Genomic DNA, 25,690 nt, shown 5'->3' with positions numbered 1-25,690 from the left:
ACACACTAGGAATAAAAGCCAGTCATTCCCTGATAATAGAGTGGTACAGAAATCTTTGGAATCGATAAGAAGTTTTTCTGTTACAATTTTAAAGCACAGTAAAATTCAGACTCGAACAATTCCAAATTTAAGAACATTTAAACATGGCATGAGTTAAACTTTGAGGTCATCTACAAAAAGAGGGAAGGAACGCTTACCAACCAAAGTGTCCCAATATGATCTTCAACAGTATTTGAGAAATTATAATCTTGCCAAGGGCTCTTAAAATCATTTTAGGAATATCCAGTTTTCTACCCTTCATTATCTAGTCACTGAAACAGGATATGTTAGACACCTTCTGAGAATATTGAAGAATATTATTATGCTGCTTGAAAATTAATTAGAAAATTCACATTTTCTAATTGAAGACAATGAGCAGCATTCACTCTCGACTGAGCACTGTGTTAGGCACTTCATACCTCATATACCTCTTAAGTAGATCTTAATCTCCCCATTTTATGAATGAGGGCACCAAGCTCATGGAGCTTGCCTAAGGTCACCAAGTCAGAAAGTAGAAGCATATAGGTTTAATCATAGCAATAAGTGAGTAGTAAAGCCAGATTCCACAATTAGGTCTAATATACGATGGCATCATAATAACCTCTTGCATTTCTTTATCAGAGTTTAGCCTTGAACACGCTTTGTCAATGTGCCAAGCTGCTACCAAATTACTCCACAGTCACTTTTTCTGTCACAATAAAAAGACAACCTGTTTGCAGCCTCACTCCTGCTAAGTTCTGACTTCTTGCCTCAGTGGTCTCAAGGGCAAAGGATAAAAGAAATCTCTGTACTTGATTTTATCACATGCATTGACTTAACATTTCGGAGTCCTAAAATATCATAGCTTGGTTAATAGTAACTAATGTTTTATAGTGCTTGCCCTTTAATTTACAAGTAGTTTCCCCCATATATCGTCCCACCAAAGCTCTCATTTTCTCATACATTCTGATAAAACCAAAGAACATATGCTAGTAATGATGTTCTCACATCAGACAAACACAAACTAAACCAACTGGAGGATATGCTCCATGAGTTTATGTCCCAAATTCATTTTTATTTCCCATTTCCTCTGTATTTCCTGGTTCCAACAGGATATTCTGGTAGCTTCTCCCATCCAACCAGAAACAGGAAGCACCTGAGAAGCCATGTCCTAGTGCCAAACCAGAGACCAATTTTTTTAAGAATTCAGAAGCTTGAGACATTTTGGAAAGATCTCCACATATTTAGAGTCTCTGTAACCAAACCGACCTTCCAGTGTTGTAAAGGGAGCACAGCTGGCCCATATGGAGACTTACAATGAGGCCACAGTTATAGAACAATGGGTGGCCTTGCTGAGCACTTTCACCCGAGTTTTATTGGGAGCTCCTCACCATAACCCAAAGACATAAATGCAGTGGAGGCATCACAGCGTCGACTCCCACCGAGAGGCCAACTGACAGGCCTGAGGCCACAGAGGCAGAAGTGTGGCAGAGCCGACCTCAACCCACAGCCCCTCCCACGGTCTTTCCACCATCCCACAAGAAGTGGGTTTAGAGGCAGCTGTCCCCCTCCTCCCTTGCCCTGTGCACCCACCACCGTGACCAGTCTCGAATTCCCACCATCCCTCTCTTCCATAGTCTCAACAGCCTGCAGACTTTATGTGGGTTTCAGTTTTTCCAATTGTAAAATGAAATAATGCCACCTTGTATTTGGATACAGCTCAAGGCCTTGGGGACAGGCTCCAGCAGGACACACACTGGCGGGAAATTCTCTCTCCACACAGCCTTCCCACTTTTAAAACACCACGTCCCCTCTCTGTTTTCCCCTGCAGATGGGGAACTTCTTGAGAGGTGGAACTGTGTCACTTGGGTTTTGTCTATCTGGCAACTAACAAGTACTTAAGATTAAGTGGACTCTATTCCCGCTACACAAGTCAGTCAGCCTATGATGATTAGCAAACACTTGCTCAGAATATAGTATGTTGTATGTCGCATATTAGTATATATATGCTTAGCATATATTAGCAAGTATATGCCAGACACTGTTCTAAAGACTTAGAAGCATTAACTCAGTCCTCTTCATAGACCCTTGAGGTTGGTTAGGCACAGAGAACTTAAATAACCCATCTGAGATTACACTGTTAAGAGGAAGTGGCAGAGCCAGGACTTGAACTCTGGCAGTCTGGGTCCAGAATCTGTGCCTTGGCCACCAAGCTACTTTGCCTCTCCATTGTGTGGCATGTGAATGACAGATAAGAAAGAAAAACTCAGGCCATCACCTCTCTGGACCTCATGAAAGACTGCTCTAGGTGGTATCTGAAAGGTCCTGTCAAACTCTTAAAACCCTCCCATTGTCTTTAACCACAATGTGACCCCCAACCTGGAACAGAGAACTTGCATCACTGAGTTTTTCCACATTGAGGAAATAAGGGTGGCCTTAAAAGCCAAAGTAGGTCTAGTTTAAACCACAAAACAGGGAGGCGGAGATGCCTAAAGCCAACAGAGCACATACAAGAGCCTCTCACTACACCCTGCATCCTCCCAGCCACCTGTCCAGTCCAGTCTTCTAGAAAAAAACTCAGCATCTTCTACCTCTCTCCTCTTACAGGGCTAAGAACTACAGAAACTTTCAGTTTAGTCTCCCATTTTTCTAAGGGGCTGCTCTTACACCCCAATACTCCACATGCCAGACCCATCCATCCCCTATTTCCCACCGTAGGCCAATGAATGGGTTAGCATGTAAAAGTGCACGTGCGCCCATGGGAAGGAAGACCGGGCAGGGGCATAATCGTTTCGCTAATTTCTTCACTAGTTCCATTTAACCATCATTAAGTCCATTGTATTTTGGGGATAGTTCAGTCACCCTTTCTTGTTTCGTGAGGGTTGTCGACTGGCTTTTACTTCTCATTTAAATTAGAAACCCTAAAAAACAAACTAACAGAAATCACCATTAATTACCAGGACACAAAATGGTTTGCTGAGTCAGACACATGCCAGCTTCAAAATCCTGCTCCACCATTTACTGTTTGAGTGACCTGGGGCAATTCACATACACTCTGAGTCTCTGCTTACTCCTCTGTCACAGGAGAACGGCAACACAGAAGCTGGCCTTTGGGTATCCCACCTGTCTCCCCCCAGCTCCTACCACTGTTCCTGTGATGTGGCCTGACTGCCACCTGCCAGCACCCACACCTCTGTCCTGGAGGCTTTCCCGGCCCACACACAGCACAGGATGCCAGGTGGAGGAAGCCCCTTCCCCTCAGCCCTCAGGAAGGAGGACTCTAGGTGTGTACTCCACACTGGCCGCAGCACCCACCCCAGAGACTGCACCCACTCGCCCAGGTAACGGCTGAGGAGCACATCTTCAATGGGCTGCCTTCCTTTCCCATTCTTACTTCCCCCTGCCTCACTGATGTCTTCTAGAACAATTTCCAAAATAAAATACCCATCATCAGACCCAAGAAAAAAAGAAAAAAACATTCTTCACAGCTTCTGGGAAGATTAGATGAGAGAATGTGTAAAGACCTCAGATCAACACTGGCCTACTGATGATCCACAGTTACTTAATAGAAAGTAATGCAGAAGTGTGAGCCACATGGACCTGTGTACACACGGACATTGAGCTCCACCTCCCTCTTTGGAGGGCTGTCCTTGTGCTTGTGGTGTACACAGAGGAATCACTGGGGACAGCCATGTGTCCCTGTCACAGCATGTCATCTTCTGGGAAAACCAAAGTACTGGTCCTGTGCATAACTAGCGTGGTTCAACAATCACTGCCGCCGTCACCCTGCTGAGCCCCTTGCTCCTTCCCAGCCTGAAGAGCTGCCCCACTGCTTGCTCCAGAGGCTTTTCCTTTTCCTTCCTTGGGAAAAAGGAGGAGTAAACTGGGGCAGTGGAAACCCAGGCTTGACACATGCTTTGTGTTTCTGAAACGAACGATTCCTCCACTCTTGATTGATTATATCATCATCTATTTTTAAAACAAAGTTTGTTTTTCTTCTGTTTGGGACAATACAGATATAAACAGGGCCAGAGTTTCATTCCCCTACATGGCCCAGTCAGAGCTGATCAAATGCTGATACAGAGGAGAAAGAAAAAACGAAGGCAGGCTCACTCTATAGGGGAGAGGGTTTGTGCCTCCCGCAGAGATCTTGCTGGCTCTTCTGTGGGGGACGTTTCCCAGAGCACCCTACCTGGGTCACCTGGGTCCCCAGGAGGGTCCCAGTGTCCATATAGTGTTTCTCATGAATCCTTTTTAGTGTCCACAAAATTTGAAACCTAGGAAAACCCAGGGAGGCCCAAAGACAATGTGGACACAAGCCAGTGAGACTTCTGTCCAAATAAAGTAGGAGGGGAATTAAGAAATAAATAGTCCAGAACTTAGAGAAGGAGCAGGTTCCAGCTTACCCAAAATTAGGCTGAGAAAACTGGAAACTACAAGCTATTAAACTGAAGAAAATAATTGTGTTTTCTGAATGCTTAAAGCTCAGATTCGACAGGGCTAAATAGTGACTGACTCAATCACTATTAGGGATTGTCCTTGATGCCCAGGCATTTGAAGGTTCTAAGTCTGAAAGGATACATTTTCCTTCCAAGTGCACCTTGGCAAGGAGCTCTTAAAACCGCCTTCAGGATGCGCCCAATTCTCCAGCATCTGCCCGGGCTGCAGGACCACGTGGGAAGGAAAGTCAGACCTTCAATGTTATGAAATGCTGAGAGTGTCAAGTTTCTGTCCAGCTGTTGCTTTATGAATCCTGGGTCTCCTCTCCCCTCCGCCTTAGGACATCTGTCCACAGTGCAGCCAGGAACTGTGTGGGAGCCTAATGACTGCCTGGGAGCTGCCTGGGGCTGTAGAGATCATCTGGGCCAACCACTGAATATTCGGACAGGGAAACTGAGGTCCAGAGAGAGAAGGTAAGTTTCCCAAGGCAACACAGCACCTGGCATTACCAGAAAGTCAAGGCAGCTGTTAGGTCACTTGGCTGAGGCTTGGTGTATTTCAGTCCCTGAGACTTCATAAAGCTTGGTAAGCACTGTGGGCTCTGCGGCCGAGTCAGGTAAAGGTTGGAAAGGCCTGGGACTGCTGCCCCCTCCGTACCTGCCTCTTCTCTGGGCAGGGCCTTGGGGACCAAGAGACCATCTGGGGCAAACAGTGCTGCCCTATCATGAGCATGTGGAAAGCTGGGGAAATGTTCAGTTGGTGATACGCAGAGGTGGGGAGGTAGGCTTAGGGCATGAAGTGGGTAGGGGGATGAGGAAAAATCAGTCCATGCTCACCTTCATAGCAAGGGATCAGCGTCCTGCCTTTGGCCTGGAGATTGGAAGGGATGATGTAGCAGAAGCCATGGGGTAGGATGTGGTCAGCTTCATAGTAGATGTTCTTCCAGCGATGAGCACAGGCCTAAAGGGATACAGAGCATTTGAGAGCAGGAAAGTTGGCCCCAAAGGATCACAAAGCAGACTCTTGTCAGTGCCAGGTGTTTCTTTCTGTGGGAGAAGAGAGGAGCAGAGGGGCCAGAAAGCCACACCTTCATAACAGGCACTGCTCTGGGTATCAGAAAACTGCATGAACAGGAACGAGCCCCTGGGAGTCTACTAGAAGATAGGAAATAAATATATCAACAAATGAGGATTTTAGCTAGTCCTGAGCATTGAGAAGGAAAGAAACAGGGTTATAGAATAGAGAATCTGGGAGTGGGATGGACAGTTTCCACCAGAGGTCGGAAAGGCCTGAAGCCTGAGGAAGAGCTAACCACACTGAGCACACAGGACGAGGGTTCTGGGAGGATTCAAAAGATAGCAGAATGCAAAGGATACATCATCAGAAATGCTCAGAGGCTCAAGCGAAAGAAAGGGTGGTCTGGAGTGACTGTGGTGGGAGGGAGATAAGGTCAAAGAAGGGGCCAAGGTGGGACCACGGGGGTCAGGGGAATGGCTGTGACTTCAGCAGATCTGCAATGGGAAGTGGTGGAGAGTCTTACACAGGTGAGAAGCATGATCCAAGTGACAGTTTGGAAAGAACATTTGGCTGCCGGGTGGAGACTGCAGGAGGGCAAAAGTGCAAACGAACACCAAGTGAGAGATGATGCAGGTCTGGAGCAGTGGAGATGGGTGAAGAGGGTGGCTTCAGAGCTAACAGGCCCAAGGAAGTGAGCCGATGTGGAGACAGCAGGGAAGGGAGGAATGGCTGATATTCAAGCATGTTCCTACCCACAGAAACACTTCAGCATGCATCTCATTCACTAGAAGTAAATGTGTGTGGAGAGCTGTTTTTCTGATGGAAACTACATACAGCAAAATGCACAAAGGAGCTTTGACAAATGTGCACACTCATGTCACCAAGGCCCTAGCAAGACAGAACATTTCCATCTCACCAGAAAGTTCCCTCATGCCAGGGAATGGCTGGTTTTGCCAGGCAGGTCAAGGAAGGCCTCTCTGAGGAGAAAGCTGAAGGAAGATTCACGGCCAGGGGTCTTGGGGTGGGTGCAAGCTCTGTATGTTAGGGAAGAGGATGGACAGATGCATTGGCCAGCTTTCCAGAGGCGCCTCTGAGCACTAGGGTCAAAACTATGCAAGATGCCATGAGGCAGGGCAGCTCTGCTAACAGGCACGGGAGCAGTGCCAGGAGGCAGGATGCAGGCCTGGATCGTCCTTCTGCCACACCAAACATGCCCCTACCTGCTGCTTGGACATGACAGTGGCCCCAGTTCCCATGCACGTCTCTGCACATCCGGATGTCACCGCAGCACTGATGAAGAGCCGACCTGCTTACTCAGAGGCACACACTCTACTCTGCCCAGCCCGGTCCACTTCTCCTGGGCATTCACTACTTACTTCTAATCTCAGTTCACTTCACCCTGGCCAGTGAATGCATTTTCTTAAAATATTGCTTTTGAGGTAAATGTTCCTGTCTGACAGCTTTGAAGAGAGCAGTGGTTCACCCAGCACGGAGGCTGAGATCTGAGAACGGACAGACTGCCTGCTCAAGTGGGTCCCTGACCCCTGAGTAGCCTAACTGGGAGACATCCCCCACTAGGTGCAGACTGACACCTCACACCTTGCATGGCTGGGTACACCTCTGAGACAAAGCTTCCAGAGCAAGAATCAGACAGCAACACTTTCTGTTCAGCAATATTCTATCTTCTGCAGCCTTCGCTGCTGATACCCAGACAAACAGGGTCTGGAGTAGACCTCTGGCAAACTCCAACAGACCTGCAGCTGAGGGTCCTGACTGTTAGAAGGAAAACTAACAAACAGAAAGGACACCCACACCAAAACCCCATCAGTAAGTCATCATCATTAAAGACCAAAGGCAGATAAAACCACAAAGATGGGGAAAAAGCAGTGCAGAAAAGCTGGAAATTCAAAAAATCAGAGTGCACCTCCCCCTCCAAAGGAACGCAGCTCATCACCAGCAACGGAACAAAGCTGGACGGAGAATGACTTTGACGAGTTAAGAAGGCTTCAGTCAATCAAACTTCTCAGAGCTAAAGGAGGAACTACGTACCCAGCGCAAAGAAACTAAAAACCTTGAAAAAGAATGGAAGAATGGATAACTGGAATAACCAATGCAGAGAAGTCCATAAACGAAATGATAGAGACGAAAACTATGACACAAGAACTACGTGACAAATGCACAAGCTTCAGTAACTGACTCAATCATGTGGAAGAAAGAGTATCAGCGATTGAAGATCAAATGAATGAAATGAAGCGAGAAGAGCAGTTTAGAGAAAAAAGAGTAAAAAGAAATGAACAAAGCCTCCAAGAAATATGGGATTATGTGAAAAGACCAAATCTACGTCTGATTGGTGTACCTGAAAGTGACGGGAGAATGGAACCAAGTTGGAAAACACTCTGCAGGATATTATCCAGGAGAACTTCCCCAACCTAGCAAGGCAGGCCAACATTCAAATTCAGGAAATACAGAGAATGCCACAAAGATACTCCTCGAGAAGAGCAACTCCAAGACACATAATTGTCAGATTCACCAAAGTTGAAATGAAGAAAAAATGTTAACGGCAGCCAGAGAGAAAGGTCAGGTTACCCACAAAGGGAAGCCCATCAGACTAACAGCAGATCTCTCGGCAGAAACTCTGCAAGCCAGATGAGAGTGGGGGCCAATATTCAACATTCTTAAAGAAAAGAATTTTCAACTCAGAATTTCATATCCAGCCAAACTAAGTTTCATAAGTGAAGGAGAAATAAAATCCTTTACAGACAAGCAAATGCTTAGAGATTTTGTTACCACCAGGCCTGCCCTACAAGAGATCCTGAAGGAAGCACTAAACATGGAAAGGAACAACCAGTACCAGACATTGCAAAAACATGCCAAAATGTAAAGACCATCGATGCTAGGAAGAAACTGCATCAACTAACAAGCAAAATAACCAGTTAATATCATAATGACAGGATCAAGTTCACACATAACAATATTAACCTTAAATGTAAATGGATGAAATGGTCCAATTAAAAGACACAGACTGGCAAATTGGATAAAGAGTCAAGACCCATCAGTTTGCTGTATTCAGGAGACCCATCTCACATGCAGAGACACACACAGGCTCAAAATAAATGGATGGAGGAAGATCTACCAAGCAAATGGAAAACAAAAAAAGGCAGGGGTTGCAATCCTAGTCTCTGATCAAACAGACTTTAAACCAACAAAGATCAAGAGATAAAGAAGGCCATTACATAATGGTAAAGGGATCAATTCAACAAGAAGAGCTAAGTATCCTAAATATATATGCACCCAATACAGGAGCACCCAGATTCATAAAGCAAGTCCTTAGATACCTACAACAAGACTTAGACTCCCATACAATAATAATGGGAGACTTTAACACCCCACTGTCAACATTAGACAGACCAACGAGACAGAAAGTTAACAAGGATATCCAGGGATTGAACTCAACTCTGCACCAAGCATACCGAATAGACATCTACAGAACTCTCCACCCCAAATCAATAGAATATACATTCTTCTCAGCACCACATCGCACTTATTCCAAAATTGACCACATAGTGGGAAGTAAAGCACTCCTCAGTAAATGTAAAAGAACAGAAATTATAACAAACTGTCTCTCAGACCACAGTGCAATCAAACTAGAACTCAGGACTAAGAAACTCAATCAAAACCGCTCAACTACATGGAAACTGAACAATCTGCTCCTGAATGACTACTGGGTACATAACAAAACCAAGGCAGAAATAAAGATGTTTTTTGAAACCAATGAGAACAAAGATACAATATACCAGAATCTCTGGGACACATTTAAAGCAGTGTGTAGAGGGAAATTTATAGCACTAAATGCCCACAAGAGAAAGCAGGAAAGATCTAAAATTGACACCCTAACATCACAATTAAAAGAACTAGAGAAGCAAGAGCAAACACATTCAAAAGCTAGCAGAAGGCAAGAAATAACTAAGATCAGAGCAGAACTGAAGAAGACAGAGACACAAAAAACCCTTCAAAAAATTAATGAATCCAAGACCTGGTTTTTGGAAAACATCAACAAAATTGATAGACTGCTAGCAAGACTAATAAAGAAGAAAAGAGAGAAGAATCAAATAGACGCAATAAAAAATGATAAAGGGGATATCACCACTGACCCCACAGAAATAAAAACTACCATCAGAGAATGCTATAAACACCTCTACGCAAATAAACTAGAAAATCTAGAAGAAATGGATAATTTCCTGGACACTTACACTCTCCCAAGACTAAACCAGGAAGAAGTCGAATCCCTGAATAGACAAATAGCAGGCTCTGAAATTAAGGCAATTATTAATAGCCTACCAACCAAAAAAAGTCCAGGACCAGACAGATTCACAGCCGAATTCTACCCTCTGGTACAAGGAGGAGCTGGTACCATTCCTTCTGAAACTATTCCAATCAATAGAAAAAGAGGGAATCCTCCCTAACTCATTTTATGAGCCCAATATCATCCCAATACCAAAGCCTGGCAGAGACACAACAAAAAAAGAGAATTTTAGACCAATATCCCTGATGAACATCGATGCAAAATCCTCAATAAAATACTGGCAAACTGAATCCAGCAGCACATCAAAAAGCTTATCCACCATGATCAAGTGGGCTTCATCCCTGGGATGCAAGGCTGGTTCAACAAATGCAAATCAATAAACGTAACCCAGCATATAAACAGAACCAAAGACAAAAACCAATGATTATCTCAATAGATGCAGAAAAGGCCTTTGACAAAATTCAACAGCACTTCATGCTAAAAACGCTCAATAAATTCGGTATTGATGGAACGTATCTCAAAATAATAAGAGCTATTTATGACAAACCCACAGCCAATATCATACTGAATGGACAAAAACTGGAAGCATTTCCTTTGAAAACTGGCACAAGACAGGGATGCCCTCTCTCACTACTCCTATTCAACATAGTGTTGAAAGTTCTGGCTAGGGCAATCAGGCAAGAGAAAGAAATAAAGGGTATTCAATTAGGAAAAGAAGAAGTCAAATTGTCCCTGTTTGCAGATGACATGATTGTATATTTAGAAAACCCCATCATCTCAGCCCCAAATCTCCTTAAGCTGATAAGCAACTTCAGCAAAGTCTCAGGATACAAAATCAATGTGCGAAAATCACAAGCATTCTTATACACCAGTAACAAACAGAGAGCCAAATCATGAATGAACTCCCACTCACAATTGCTTCAAAGAGAATAAAATACCTAGGAATCCAACTTACAAGGGATGTGAAGGAACTCTTCAAGGAGAACTACAAATCACTGCTCAGTGAAATAAAAGAGGACACAAACAAATGAAAGAACATACCATGCTCATGGATAGGAAGAATCAATATCACGAAAATGGCCATCCTGCCCAAGGTAATTTATAGATTCAATGCCATCCCCATCAAGCTACCAATGACTTTCTTCACAGAATTGGAAAAAACTGCTTTAAAGTTCATATGGAACCAAAAAAGGGCCCCATTGCCAAGACAATCCTAAGCAAAAAGAACAAAACTGGAGGCATCATGCTACCTGACTTCAAACCATACTACAAGGCTACCGCAACCAAAACAGCATGGTACTGGTACCAAAACAGAGATATAGACCAATGGAACAGAACAGAGCCCTCAGAAATAATACCACACATCTACAGCCTTCTGATCTTTGACAAACCTGACAAAAACAAGAAATGGGGAAAGGATTCCCTATTTAATAAATGGTGCTGGGAAAATTGGCTGAAGTAGAAAGCTGAAACTGGAACCTTTCCTTACTCCTTATATGAAAATTAATTCAAGATGGATTAGAGACTTAAATGTTAGACCTAAAACCATAAAAACCCTAGAAGAAAACCTAGGTAATACCATTCAGGACATAGGCATGGGAAAGGACTTCATGTCTAAAACACCAAAAGCAACAGCAACAAAAGCCAAAATTGACAAATGGGATCTAATTAAACTAAAGAGCTTCTGTACAGCAAAACAAACTATCATCAGAGTGAACAGGCAACCTACAGAATGGGAGAAAATTTTTGCAATCTATTCATTTGACAAAGGGCTAATATCCAGAACTTACAAAGAACTCAAACCAATTTACAAGAAAAAAACAAACAACCCCATCAAAAAGTGGGCAAAGGATATGAACAGAAACTTCTCAAAAGAAGACATTTATACAGCCAACAGACACATGAAAAAGTGCTCATCATCACTTGCCATCAGAGAAATGCAAATCAAAACCACAATGAGATACCATCTCACACCAGTTAGAATGGCAATCATTAAAAAGTCAGGAAACAACAGGTGCTGGAGAGGATGTGGAGAAACAGGAACACTTTTACACTGTTGGTGGGACTGTAAACTAGTTCAACCATTATGGAAAACAGTGTGGCAATTCCTCAAAGATCTAGAACTAGAAATACCATTTGACCCAGCCATCCCAGTACTGGGTATATACCCAAAGGATTATAAATCATGCTGCTATAAAGACCCATGCACACGTATGTTTATTGTGGCACTATTCACAATAGCAAAGACTTGGAATCAACCCAAATGTCCATCACTGACAGACTGGATTAAGAAAATGTGGCACATATACACCATGAAATACTATGCAGCCATAAAAAAGGATGAGTTCATGTCCTTTGTAGGGACATGGATGAAGCTGGAAACCATCACTCTCAGCAAACTATCGCAAGAACAGAAAACCAAACACTGCATGTTCTCACTCATAGGTGGGAATTGAACAATCAGATCACTTGGACACAGGAACGGTAACGTCACACACCGGGGCCTATTGTGGGGAGGGGGGAGGAGGGAGGGATAGCATTAGGAGATATACCTAATGTAAATGACAAGTTAATGGGTGCAGCACACCAACATGGCACATGTATACATACGTAACAAACCTGCACATTGTGCACATGTACCCTAGAACTTAAAGTATTATATATATATATATATATAGCTTTTGAAAATAATCAGTTTTTAACATCTTGGTTTGCCTCCCTCAAATGCAGTTTTCGTAACTGATAACATTGAGTATTGTTATGGCCTACCTCTGACCTCTTTTGCAACCCTGGAAGGTGAGCAGAGGTGTCTTTAGAATTCCCATTTGCTGTACAAGAGCACTGCATATCAGAGAGTGCTTTGCCTAAGTGGCAGAGCTAGTAAGTGCTGCAAACAGCACTGGAATCCATGAATGCTGAGTCTTCCTTGTTTCACTATGAAGGATTTTCCATCTTAAAACTTCTCATTCCTACCTGAGAGGCCATCAAAACCCACCCACTGGGGCAGGCCTGGTGACTTTATCCTCTTTACAGCCCCACTGCCACAGGTCCCAGGACACCTGAAATAACCACTCAGGGGTCGAATGGAATGTCCCAGGTCACTGAGTGAGTGAGGGGGCTCTCGGGGCTTGGTTCTCCCTGACGTCATTCTATGATAAGATCACAGCCTTCTAAATTCTCTGCTCTTCATCCTTCAAGCCACTGCTACCAAGGCCCTTGACAAGGCCACTCTCTGCCCAATGGCTAACGAGGACACACTCAGAACGACTCTCAAAACCTGAGCTTGCCCACATTCTGCTTCTTGTCATATGGCATTAAGCTATAGAAAACAATCTATTTTTATTTTTTCTGCTGCAAACCACATTCATTCCTCTACTTGATACTGTTTTGTGCTGAAATAGCAGGTTTCTAAATAGACTGAAATGATAAGAGGCAAAGAACTACAAAAAATATATCACTAAGTAAATAATCACTCCATACTGCTAAATAATTGATTTTTAAAATTCTGACTTAATTCTTATGGCTCGCAAACTTGAATCACTTATTGTTATCTAATTTGTGGATAAATCAGTTATGTTTTGGTTTTGCTAAGTTTTTGGACTTAGCAAAGCCCTTGGCTTCAAGGGTTGACCATGTTTTATTGTATTTCTGAGTTGGAGGGGCTGTGAAAAGAGGCGGATGTTTATCACAGTGCTGTCTGACAGCCAGCTGCACACTGACACTTATAGGAAGGCTTTGCTGTATTTAATGTCTGGTGTATTGTCTCATTTTTTAAGTGCTGTAAACTATTTAAGGGGTGATCTTGGAGAATTCCTAGAAGATCCAAATATTGCATTTCATACTAAACTAAAATTAAAGCATTCTGGGAGGTCAGAGATCAAACTGTCAAAGGAAGGATTCATGTAGGAAAACAATGCAAAGTGTCTCTGAATATAAATTACAGAAAAAGAAGACTGTGTTTAGCCTTGATTATCATTATATATACACACATGTCAATCTGACCACTACATTTTAAAAAAATTCCTAGGGACTGTCTCCAAAGCATTAGTAATTCCATCAATCTCTCCAAATGAGTTCGGCTGTGAGGGAGGAATGGGGACCAAGCAGAGAAGAAGAACAGAAGAAGGAGAGCGTTCTCTGAAAACAGCAAGAATTGCTCAAACTCAGATTTCAATTAATCATAAGAAAGGGGGAGGAGGACCTTGTCCCACTCCAAATCTTAGAATCTGACACATTTCTAGTTATAAAGATTTTTTTTCCTCCCAAAACAGGAAAAAAAGAAAGAAAATAAACACTTTTTTTCAAAGGCCTTTCTTGTTGTATGGAAAAAACACATCCCTCCTAGAGGTGGGTACTGGCACTTTCTGGGTGCCTCGGCCACAAAGGTACATCCTGCCAACACTCCTACATTCCCACCTGCCATAGAGATGGCCAAAGCCTTTGTCACGCATCCAGGTCCACAGTGCATGGCCACAACTGGGCCTGGCTGCTGAGAAAGGAGTGTGGTGGGGAGCAAGATCACAGTGAGGCTGTGATGCCATGAGACTCCCCCAAGAAGCTCCCCAACTGAGGAGAAGGAGGAAGTGGCCAGGAGGGGCATTGGGAAGGAGCTGCTGGAGTGTGAAAATGTTATTCTGAGGATGTTCACCTAATGAAAATTAATTGAGGTGTACATTGATGATTTATACCTTTTTCTGCATGTGTATTACAGCTCAATAAAAAGTTCACTTTAAAAAAAATCAGGAAACAGAGCAACAGAAGTAAATGCAAAAATGTACCCTGTGACTTTGAAAAAAAAATGGAGAGATGGGAAGCACCGAACAGATAAGGACAGCCCTGATATTTAGAAAGGAAATGACAAAGAGAACCAGAGAATACTGCTCCTGCACAGAATCTAGAAGCTTAAATTATTCGTTATCTGAGCCTTGGCAAGTCTGATGAAAAGGGGCGACATTAGAGTTGAACATTTTGATTGCCCTCCAAAGTCTCAGAGCAGCAGTCAATGCCTATACAGAGCTTGTTCAGTGGTTATTTCAAGAAGTGATTCCCCTCCCTGCTCATTTTTTAAAATGTCATCTGCACACGGGGAGCTCAGGCTGAGAGAGTGAGAAGGGGAGGGGCTTGCCTCTAATCCTGATGCTATCTTTGCATGCAGTATCATTTGTTTCTGGGGAAAACCTGGAAGATGCAACAGTGTCCATGGACCTGAGATGGGCAGACACTAAGCTAAGGTCAACCTGCCAGGCCAGGCTGACAATCTGGTTCTTGCCAGAGCTGGTTGCTGGGTCCATGGTCCACATAATGCCATTGGTCACTGAGACATTTCACGCCCCATTGCAGCTTTCAAATTCTCCATTTGTTCTTAGCTTTTCTATCAGCACCAGACACCACTTTCAAAAAAGCCAGTCCACCTCTCCCTCTTCAAATCCAACCTTGGAATCCAATATTGTGCTCCTTGGGGATACTGGTCTCTTGCCAATACCCCCAGGCACCTCTCAAGTTCTCAAAAGGCATCTGAACAACACACATCCCTCCTATTTTTAATTTAAAAGTAAATACTTGCCTCCCAGAAAGCTCTGACAGGTAGGATTGAAACATTAAAGAAAAAGCAAATGGCTTTGAGGCCTCCAAACGTAAATATGGACTAGGCAGCCACTTGCTGTATCTTGTTTTGGCCTGTCATCCCCAATGAACATTTTATAGAATTTTTCCTGGTGTTTCCATCAGCCACTTAGAATCAGCCACCAAGAAAAGAAGGTAACTAATTTGGTTTCTAATTGTTTTAACATTGACCCTCAGTCCCTGTATTATTCAAACACACTTTCAGATGCCATTCCTTAGAGAGATGTCCTCCAGATGCTGAGAATGAAACTGGTAGAAGATCTGGTCTCTATCCCCAAGTGGCTTCCACAAAAGGGGACATATGGCCACAAAATAAATTATACACACAATATAAGTAACGAGATGATGTTGAGATCCTAATGACACAAAAGATGCTCAGCTTGTTCCAGAAAACCCTTAACAGGCTTCACGGAGGAGGCAGAGCCTATACAGGGAAAAAAAGAGGAGTGCCGAGGACAGAGTGGGACAGGGGCAGAGGGGACTTAGGACAAGCCTTTCCTAGCAAGACTGCCCATGTGCAAAAAGCCATGAGGATAACTCGACAACAATAAAAACGAAACAATCCAATTTAAAATTGGGCAAAAGACCTAAACATTTCTCCAAAAAAGATATAAAATGACCAACGAGCAGATGAAACAATGCTCAGTGTTACTAATCACCAGGGAAATGCAAACCAAAATCACAATAAAATATTATCTCACACCCATTAGGAGGACCACTATTAAAAAAAAAAAATCAGAAAACAATAAATGTTGGCAAGGATGTGGAGCCATTGAAACCCTTGTGCACTGCTGGTGAGAATTTAAAATGCTGCAGCTACTTGGGAAAATAGTATGGAGGCTTCTCAAAAATTAAAAATAGAAGTACCATATGATCCAGTAACCCCACTTCTGGGTGTATACCCAAAAGAATTGAAAACAAGATCTCAAAGAGATATTAGTACACATTTATAGGAGCATTCATCATAGCAGCCAGAAGATAGAACCAACCTAAATGTCCATCAACAGATGAATAAAGAAAACGTGGTGAATTCACACAATGAAATATTATTCTGCCTTTAAAAAGGAAGGAGATCCGGCCGGGTGCAGTGGCTCAAGCCTGTAATCCCAGCACTTTGGGAGGCCGAGACGGGCGGATCACAAGGTCAGGAGATCAAGACCATCCTGGCGAACACGGTGAAACCCCGTCTCTACTAAAAAAATACAAAAAACTAGCCGGGCGAGGTGGCGGGCGCCTGTAGTCCCAGCTACTCAGGAGGCTGAGGCAGGAGAATGGTGTGAACCCAGGAGGTGGAGCTTGCAGTGAGCTGAGATCCAGCCGCTGCACTCCAGCCTGGGCGACAGAGCAAGACTCTGTCTCAAAAAAAAAAAAAAAAAAAAAAAAAAAAGGAAGGAGATCCAGTCACACGTTACAACATGGATGAACCTTGAGGACATTATGCTAAATGAAATAAGCTCATCACCAAAGAACGAACACCACATGACTCCACTTACATGAGATCTAAAGTAGTCAAACTCTTAACAGAAATACAATAGTTGTTGCCAGGAACCAGGGGAAGGAGAAAAAGGAGAGTTGTTGTTCAATGGATATATGTTTTGCAAGATAAAGTTTAATGGCTTGTTGTACAACAATGTGCCGTACAGTTACCACTACTGTACACTCAAAATGGTTAAGGTGGTAAGTTTTATGTTATGTGTTTGATCACAATTAGAACAACAAACAAAAGGCACAGGAAAGCAGATGGTGTCTGATGCTCCTCTTTGCCTAGCACACATATACAGTGGCTTATTGAATGGATGATGTAATTATTTCATAAAACATTTAAAAAATAGCCCTGCATGCAATTAATTAGACAGGACTATCCATGGCACCATTATCCACAAATGCTCCAGCGCTGCCTTCTTGGCTCCCTTTGCTAAATCTTCCTTGTGATCCTCATTGCTGTTCACTGTCCCCAGAAACGAATCCGTTGCGATACTGATCTGTGGTAATACAGAATTCTGTCTTGCCCCTCTGGAAACAAGCCCTCAGCCACAGAGAGGTTATCCTTCCTTGCAGAGAGGAAATATTTTCACAGGCGCAAACTCTGACTCTAGGCTCGATGCCCTTAAGAGCATTTTGTGTTGTGCTGTCATGGGGCCACCACCTCCTCTTTGTTCTGAATCAGGACCTTGGGCTACCCTTTGATTTACAGATGAGTCAGCTTCTTCCCTTTCTTTCCCCAGAATGGTAGACAAGGGTTCAGCCCCTCTGGGGCCCATTTGTCCAGTCAGGGTCAGGCCACCATGCCTGGAGGAATGTGGAAATTTGGAGAGGGTCCAGGGCCGGCCACCACAGTGATGAAAGGACTGGAAACCAAGGCAAACAGCGGGCTCAGGGAGCCTCTGCAGGACCTACAATGGCTTCCAGGAGGGAGGCCCCCATGATGCTGGCGACAGCATCCAGCTGTTTCCTCCTCTCCTGAGGGGCCCAACAAGGGGGAGATGCTTAATTGTGCTGAGGATGGAATTCGGATTAACAGCTTATGCCATGAAGAAGTTTAACACAAAAGTGGGCTCCTTAGAGAGGCGACAAAAACACTTTGCCTAGTTCCTTAAGGAAAACCTGTTTCCCCTGGGATAAAATACACATGAAACCCTCAGCTTTGCAGCATGTGACCCAAAGGAAGCCCTCCATAAGCGATAGCTAGTATTACTTTCCCTTCTTGGGCTTACGCTTTTATAATAAAAATCTTCATACAGTTTCTGATAGAAGTCAAGGGCAAGAGAAAGCCTATGAAGTCAGAATAGTGGCTTACTCACCAGGGGCAGAGGAACTGACTGGGAAAGGGTGCAGGGGTCTTTCTGGGGTACTGGCAATGGGGATGCATAAGTGTACATGAGTGAAAAAAACCCCACCAGGCTGTACACTCACAGCTGGGTGTGTTAAGTGCTTCAGTATTATACCGCATAGAAAAGTTTAAAGGAAAAACTGACAAAAACAAAATCTCTGCAGCAGTTAGAAATTCCTTTTGTGTTGAGTCTGATAAAACTTGCTGTGATGATGAAAATATTCTCTCTCTGTGCTTTCCAATAGAGTAGCCAGTAACCATTTGTGATTATTGAGCCATTTAAATGTGGCTAATATGACTAGAAAACTGAATTTCTAGTTTAATTTGGATACATTTGAGTTTAAATAAGTACACAGGGCTGGTGGCTACCTTACTGCACAGCATAACTCCAGGATCTCAGGAGTCTCAAAGGCAAAGACTTCTCTTTTTATCTCCCTCAAAGCACCCACGGATCAGAATACATCATAGGTGCTTTGGAGGTCCAATAAATGACTAGTTAAAAATAACATTTATTTCATAAAATGCAATATTACGTAGCGATAAATGGGAATGAACTACTGATACATACAACAGGGGTTAATTTCAGAAAACATTATTTTGAGTGAAAGAAGCCTTATATAAAAGAGCACACACTGTAGGATTCTATTTATATGAAATTCTAGAAAAAGCAAAAGTAATATATAATACAAACCACAGCAGTGGTTGTCTCGGGTGGGAGGAGTTGGCTGGAAAGAGACACAGGAGACTTTTGGGATGATGGAAATATTCTATATTTCGGTGGGCATAGGGTTACACAGGTGTGTACAATTGTGAAAATCAAGACTGTAATTTTAAGATTTGTGTACTGTAAATTATACCTCAATTTAAGACACACACACACACACACACAAATACCTATGTAATGAATGAGATGTACAAAGCACTTTTCACATATGTTTTATTTTTCAATAGCCACACCTTGAGACAGACATTATTCACATTTGACAGATAAAGAAAATAAGAAGATAAGCCATTTGTCTAAGCAGTAGTCCAGAATAAGCAACCTCAAAGCCATGCACTTGTCACCATGCCCTCCAGCCTTCCTAACAGATCACTCATTCTCAGAGTGCCACCCCCTTCCCATGGCACCCCCAGGAGGAACTTACCAACACGCGGCCATCAGCCTTCGGCTGCCGGGCCAGGCTCACCCCCATCCACTCATCATCGCGGTCTTCCCGGCAGGTCTTTCCGCAGGACGTGCCCCGATTCTTCCCTGGAGAAAAAGGAGAAGAGCCAGACTTGGGTTGAGGAGTGATGTTCTGCTGGCTGCTTTTCAAAGGGTGATCCACAGCCCCATGTTTATTACCCATGAGGAAATAAGGAACTTTCCACAAAATGTAAATCAACTCCATCACTATGTACTATAGTTTGATCCAGACAACTGTTTTTTCACATAGCAAGGCTTTCTTTTTCTTTTACTTTTCGTTTTGGTTTTTTTTTTTTTGGTTTTTTTGTTTTTGTTTTTTTTTGAGACAGTCTCTTTCTGTCGTCCAGGCTGGAGTTCAGTGGCACAATCTCAGCTCACTGCAACCTCTGCCTCCCAGGCAGAGGTGACTGTCCTGCCTCAGCCTCCCAAGTAGCTGGGATTACAGGTGTGCGCCATCACATCCCACTAGGTGTGCGCCACCACATCCCACTAATGTTCATATTTTTAGTAGAGACGGGTTTTCACCATGTTGCTCAGGCTGGTCTCAAACTCCTAACCTCAAGTGATCTGCCCACCCCAACCTCCCAAAGTGCTGGTGTTATAGGCATGAGCCACTGTGCCCAACCACATGGCAAGGCTTTCTCAAGGAAAGAGGCAGGGCCTTGATTTATGTTATGAAGCAAGCTCCTTAATTTGTTATGCACCAGTAACAAACAGTTCACAAGCCTCTTTTTCTGCTAAAGAAAATCACAATAACTCTTTATTTAAAAAATAATTAGAAGACCTTGGCGGGCACGGTGGCTCACGCCTGTAATCCCAGCACTTTGGGAGGCCGAGGTGGGCGGTTCACTTGAGGCCAGAAGTTCAACACCAGCCTGGCCAACATGGCAAAACCCCATCTCTACTAAAAACACAAAAATTAGCCGAGGGTGGTAACATACACCTGTAATCCCAGCTACTCGGGAGGCTGAGGCAGGAGAATCGCTTGAACCTGGGAGGCAGAGGTTGCAGTGAGCCGAGTTTGCGCCACTGCACTCTAGCCTGGGCGACAGAGCAAGACTCTGTCTCCAAAACAAACAAACACAAAAAGCAAAAAACAAACAAACAAAAAAAATTAGAAAATCTTGATGCAAAAAGACTTCGGAGAAAGAAATGCTTGCAGTGATGATTATAACAAAATAGCTCCTTTGTACTGATGTGCCAAGCACAGTTCTGTGTACTCACCCATGTTGTCTCACTTAATCTTCTCAAGACCATTCTCGTGAGGTAGGTATCTCAGTCCTGATTTTGAATATGGGGGAACTGAGGCCCAAGAAGCTATAGGACATTCCCAATCAGTCCCAGCTGGGCTTTGAACCCAGTCAGAACCATCTGATTCCAAAGATCTTGTATTTTCTGCTAGAGCAAAGTGAGCTTTCACTTTTTATTTTTTTATCTTTTTGGAGACAGAGTCTCAGCTCTGTCACCCAAGCTGGAGTGCAGTGGCACAATCTCAGCTAACTGCACCCTCGACCTCCTGGGCTCAAGTGATCCTCCTACCTCAGCCTCCTGAGTAGCTGGGTCTACAGGCACGCATCACCACATTCAGCTAATATTTATATTTTTAGTAAGGATGGACTTTCACCATGTTGCCCAGGCTTGTCTTGAACTTCTGGGCTCAAACAATCTGCCCACCTCAGCCTCCCAAAGTGATGGGATTACAGGTGTGAGCCACCATGCCCAGCCCAAAGTGAGCTTTTAAAAACATCCATCTGATCATATCTTTCCCTGGTTAAAATGTAATACCCAAAATTGATTTCAGTGGCCTCACCACTCAAATACAGAATAAAATTCCGGCACCTTCCCACATGGCCTGGCCCCAGCCTGCCTTGCTGCCCTCCTGTGCTCCACTCTCCTGCCTCCCTCTCCAGCTGCACAACCTCACTCTGTGCTTCCAAATGGCACCTCTGTTTGGAGGTTGTGCTTCCTGCACCTGCCCAGCTAATGACTATGCATCCTTCCAATCATGTCGAAAGGTCCCAGACCTTTCTTGAACCTCCAATCTAGATCAAATCAAATACTCACCTTCCCTCTGGTCTTTTCTCTCTCAATTACTTGTCTTAATATCTCTTTTGCCCACTAATTTATGGGGCTCGGGATGGCAGGATCCTTGTTTGTTTTGTTCATTGGTGTATCCCAGTGCTTAATAACTATTACGTACTCAATACATGTTTGTTGGAGAGAGGGAGGGAGGGAAGGAGGGAAGGATGGATGGGTGGGTGAATGATCAGGCCATCCTGGGAAGAAGATGAGCAAGGTGTAAGGGTACAGAACCTATTTCCATCACAGCAGTAATGGTCACCCACCTCGAGCCATGTCCAGTTCGGTGCATCTCCGGTCAGGGTTGGTGTGAACACGGCACTTAAACACAGCCCCAGGAGACTTCACTGAAGGGCTGTATTTGGAATCTGCCTTTGGTGCACCCACAAGGACCCTGCAGCAAGAGAAAAAGGCATTCTGTCACAACCTAGAGTAAGAAAATAGGAGGCAGATGGCTAAGTATTCACCTAACCACGGGTGGGCTCTCTGAGCGCTCGCTTTGAAAATCATATTATTATACTTTTCTGTGTAGGCTTGGGGGAGAGGTCCTAAAGTGAAACCTGTTAGATCTTCCCCAGGCACATTAAAGCTTAAGGAGGCTGAGTGTGGTGACTCATGCCTGTAATCCCAGCATTTTGAGAGGTTGAGGTGGGTGGATCACTTGAGCCCAGGAATTCCAGACCAGCCTGGGTGACATGGCAAATCCCATCTTCACGAAAAATACAAAAAAAAAAAAAAAACACCGGCCAGACATGGCAGTGCACGCTTTTAGTCCCAGCTACCCAGGAGACTGTGATGGATGGGTGGGAACACGTACAACCAACAAAAGGTTCCTATCCAAAATCTATTTTAAAAACTCCTCGTTGATGAATAAGAAAAATACAGACAAGTCAATAGAATAGGCCAAAGACAAGCATAGATACTTCACAAAAGAAGCCAAATGGCCAATAAATGCATGAAAAGGTGCTCAACTATGTTAGTTATCAGAGAAATTCAAGTTCATATCAACCAGAAGGCTCAAACCAAAGAGACTGAAAATGCCAAGTGCTGACAAGGATATAGAGTAACTAGAACATTCATAAACTGCGGGTGGGAGTATAAGCTGTTAAAGCCACTGGGAAAACTAATCAACAGTTCCTAATAAAGCTGAACATGCACCTACCCTTTGACCCATTTCTAGGACTATACCTAATAGAGATGCATACATTTCTACCAGGAGACATGCAAAATGTTTGAAGCTGCATACACAATATCAAAACAAAACAAAACAAGAAGAAACCCAAAGGCCCATCAGTGCTAGAGTGGATAGGTAGGTAAATCATGGTACAGCAATACAACAGAATTCTATGCAGCACTGGGAGGCCGAGGTGGGCAGATTGCCTGAGTTTAGGAGTTCAAGACCAGTCTGGGCAACATGGTGAAACCCTGTCTGTACTAAAATACAAAAAATTAGCTGGACGTGGTGACAGGTGCCTGTAACACCACCTACTTGAGAGGCTGAGGCAGGAGAATCACTTGAACCCAGGAGGCAGAGATTGCAGTGAGCTGAGATCATGCCACTGAACTCCAGCCTGGGCAACAGAGTGAGACTCTGTCTCAAAAAAAAAAAAAAGAATTCTATGCAGCAATGAAAACAAATGAATAGCATTCAACTGCAACCACAGACATGAATTTCACAAATACAATACTGAACAAAAGATGCCAGATACAATAGCATACTCACTATCTGATTCCATTTATCTAAAGTTCAAAAGCAGATGAAATTTAACTATAGCGTTAGAAGGTAGGATAATGGTTACCTCTGGAGAGGAGAAAGCGAGGTCATAATTAGGAAGGGGGATTGCTGGGGGTGCTGATAATGTTGTCATTCAACCTCAGTGACATTATACAAATTTGTGATAGCTGTATATGATATGGACACTTTCCTGGATGTGTTACATTTCAATAACAAATAGAAAATTTAGAGATGCTATTTCTCTTCTGTCTCCCCTCCTCCTCCTATTCCCCACCACACACACAGCATGGGCATTTAGGGGTAAACAGGAAAAAAAACAGCAGCAGTATGGAATTACAAACTGTATCCTCTCTCCCACTGCAAAACAGGAGCAAGAATGAACCGCTGCATCCTCCATCTTGAACTGAAAAGCTGCCGAGGTTGGGCCATCCCCAGCAGGAGCATCCCCCGGCTACAGGAGAGCAGGGGCAAGACCTACCCAGAAGACAGAAGAGGCAGGTGTGGGCCTGTGTGAGTGCAGAACATGGGGGAAATGGCAGTAAGACCCCCTCCAGATGTTACAAAAATAATTCTGACCTACAGTTTTGTGCATTGTTTCTGGAAAGTAGTCAGCAGAAGATCTATAGCAAAGAATACCAAACAATACTAATCAGGCACGATTTGTGCTGAGCTACAAGCCATTTGGAAAATGTCTTGAACAATGAGACTTTAAACAAAATCCACACTGATGTTCAAAGAGTAGAAAATGCCAAGCCACTGCTCAGTGAGAACGGGCATTGTTCCGTATCTCCAGCAGCCTAGAAAGGAGAGGGAATTCACCTCGCAAGGGTTTCGTATCATGAAATAAATCATCTCCCACATGCCTTGGAATAGAGTGCATTATATATTATTTGTGGAAAAGGTGTTGAGCAGAAGTTAGGATGACCCTGCACAGCTTCCCTGGGGATGTGGAAAGCTGACCCAGACTCCCCTCCCTCTGCCCTGAAAGCCACCTTCATCTTGGGATCTCAGTCATTCACTGCACCCTGGTCTTAGAATGCTGCTGCTCCTGCTGCAACACTCCAGCTAGGCAAAGGGGCAGACAAACAAGGCCTCCACATCATACAACAGAAGTCTGAGGCCCTCAAAGGGGACTCCAGCAAAGGCTGGCAGATATCACAAGGGACATCGTCACTAACCTGGCTCAGAGACATGGTGTCAAGGTTCATGGGCTGTGTGTGAGCCCCATCCTAATTCCCACTGCCCTGAGTTCAACACCTAGAACCTGAAGAATCAGAGAGAACAAAGAGCCAGGGAGACCCACCCTCACTGGAGTGTCTCCTTCCAGGTCAGTCTTGGAGGGTCTGTATCTGATTCCATGAGGAAGATGCCCCACCGGGGAGTGAGAGAAGCAAGGCTCCCAATGGTGCAGGAACCCAGGCTGCCCTGTGGCCCCTCAATAATGCCCTGGGATGCTCCTCCCCAGGTGTTTGCTGGGCACAACTGCAGAATTCCCAAGCAGAAGTAGGGCTGGAACCTACAGCCCTCTGGAAATCAAAGCAAGCACTTTCCCAAACACACCACATCGCCTCCCTCACCCACACAAGAGCAGTTTGGCTGGTGCCTGTCTGCTCTAACTCAAATGCACAATGACATACAAAACAAAACTCCAGTGAGAAGAAAGCCACATTAAGGGATCAATTTTCCCCCTTGCTCTGGGGGCTGAGCTTTAGAGCAACTGGGGTAAGTCAAGGATTGCACTCTGTAAGACCAGTTGTTTTCACAGGTGAGAAGAATTAGCAGTTTGCCCTGTCTAAACTGCTGAAACATCCTCAGCCTTTCCACAGGTCAGGTTCTAAGACTTGGGGAGCATAAAATACCTCTTCCACTCAAAAACCCCAGGGCCACAAAGCTGCGTTCAAAAATTACCACCAACTCCAAATTTACATCAGCACAGTGACTAGTCGCCACTTGTAATTTATTTTACAAAAATCACAAAAAAATTAACAAGAGTGAGAATTCATCATGTCCAAGGGAAGGGAAATGGCTGCAAGAAACAACAGGTCCTCCCTCCACTGGGTCCCCCAAACTGGCATTGGAACCCTGGAAATTTCAGATAATGCCATTGCTCCCAATTCATAGACACAGATTCATAGGCTATCTAAGCAGGAGGGGACCCTGGAGAGCTTAATTCCCAGGCAGTGCTTCCTCCAGCCTAGAGCCAAGACTGAGAGGGACAAAGTTTACACCAAAATCTAAAGTGGAAAGGAACCTGCTGAATTATTATTTCTTTCCAAGCCCAAGGTACTCAATGGTTCTAACAACAATGGCTGATTCAAACCCTGATAACAACCTTTCAGTTCAAAACTTCTGATCAGCTGGTCAGACGAAAGGTTTTTCCCAAATCCTGTGCAATGGAAAATGAGGCTAGAGATAAGGGGGCATGCACACACACATGCACGACACTCACGGGGTGGCACA

The 25,690-nt window shown here is 44.0% G+C and overlaps 1 protein-coding gene across 2 annotated transcripts in view; it reads right to left on the bottom strand.

Annotated features, from left to right (window-relative positions):
• Positions 1-25,690, bottom strand: part of ITGA9 (integrin subunit alpha 9) — a 388,682-nt gene that overhangs the window by 347,928 nt on the left and 15,064 nt on the right. For both annotated transcript variants that reach the window (XM_015131366.3, XM_077992146.1), the window contains exons 2-4: positions 21,762-21,889; positions 19,376-19,482; positions 5,295-5,418 (exon numbers count right to left, since the gene is read on the bottom strand). In XM_015131366.3, coding sequence (XP_014986852.3) covers positions 5,295-5,418; positions 19,376-19,482; positions 21,762-21,889 — 359 coding nt within the window. The remainder of the gene's footprint in view (positions 1-5,294; positions 5,419-19,375; positions 19,483-21,761; positions 21,890-25,690) is intronic.

The sequence above is a fragment of the Macaca mulatta genome, chromosome 2, assembly GCF_049350105.2.
Source record: "Macaca mulatta isolate MMU2019108-1 chromosome 2, T2T-MMU8v2.0, whole genome shotgun sequence".
Lineage (NCBI taxonomy): Eukaryota > Metazoa > Chordata > Mammalia > Primates > Cercopithecidae > Macaca > Macaca mulatta.
Note: the sequence above shows the minus strand (reverse complement) of the source record. Positions and strands in the feature narration are given on the sequence as shown.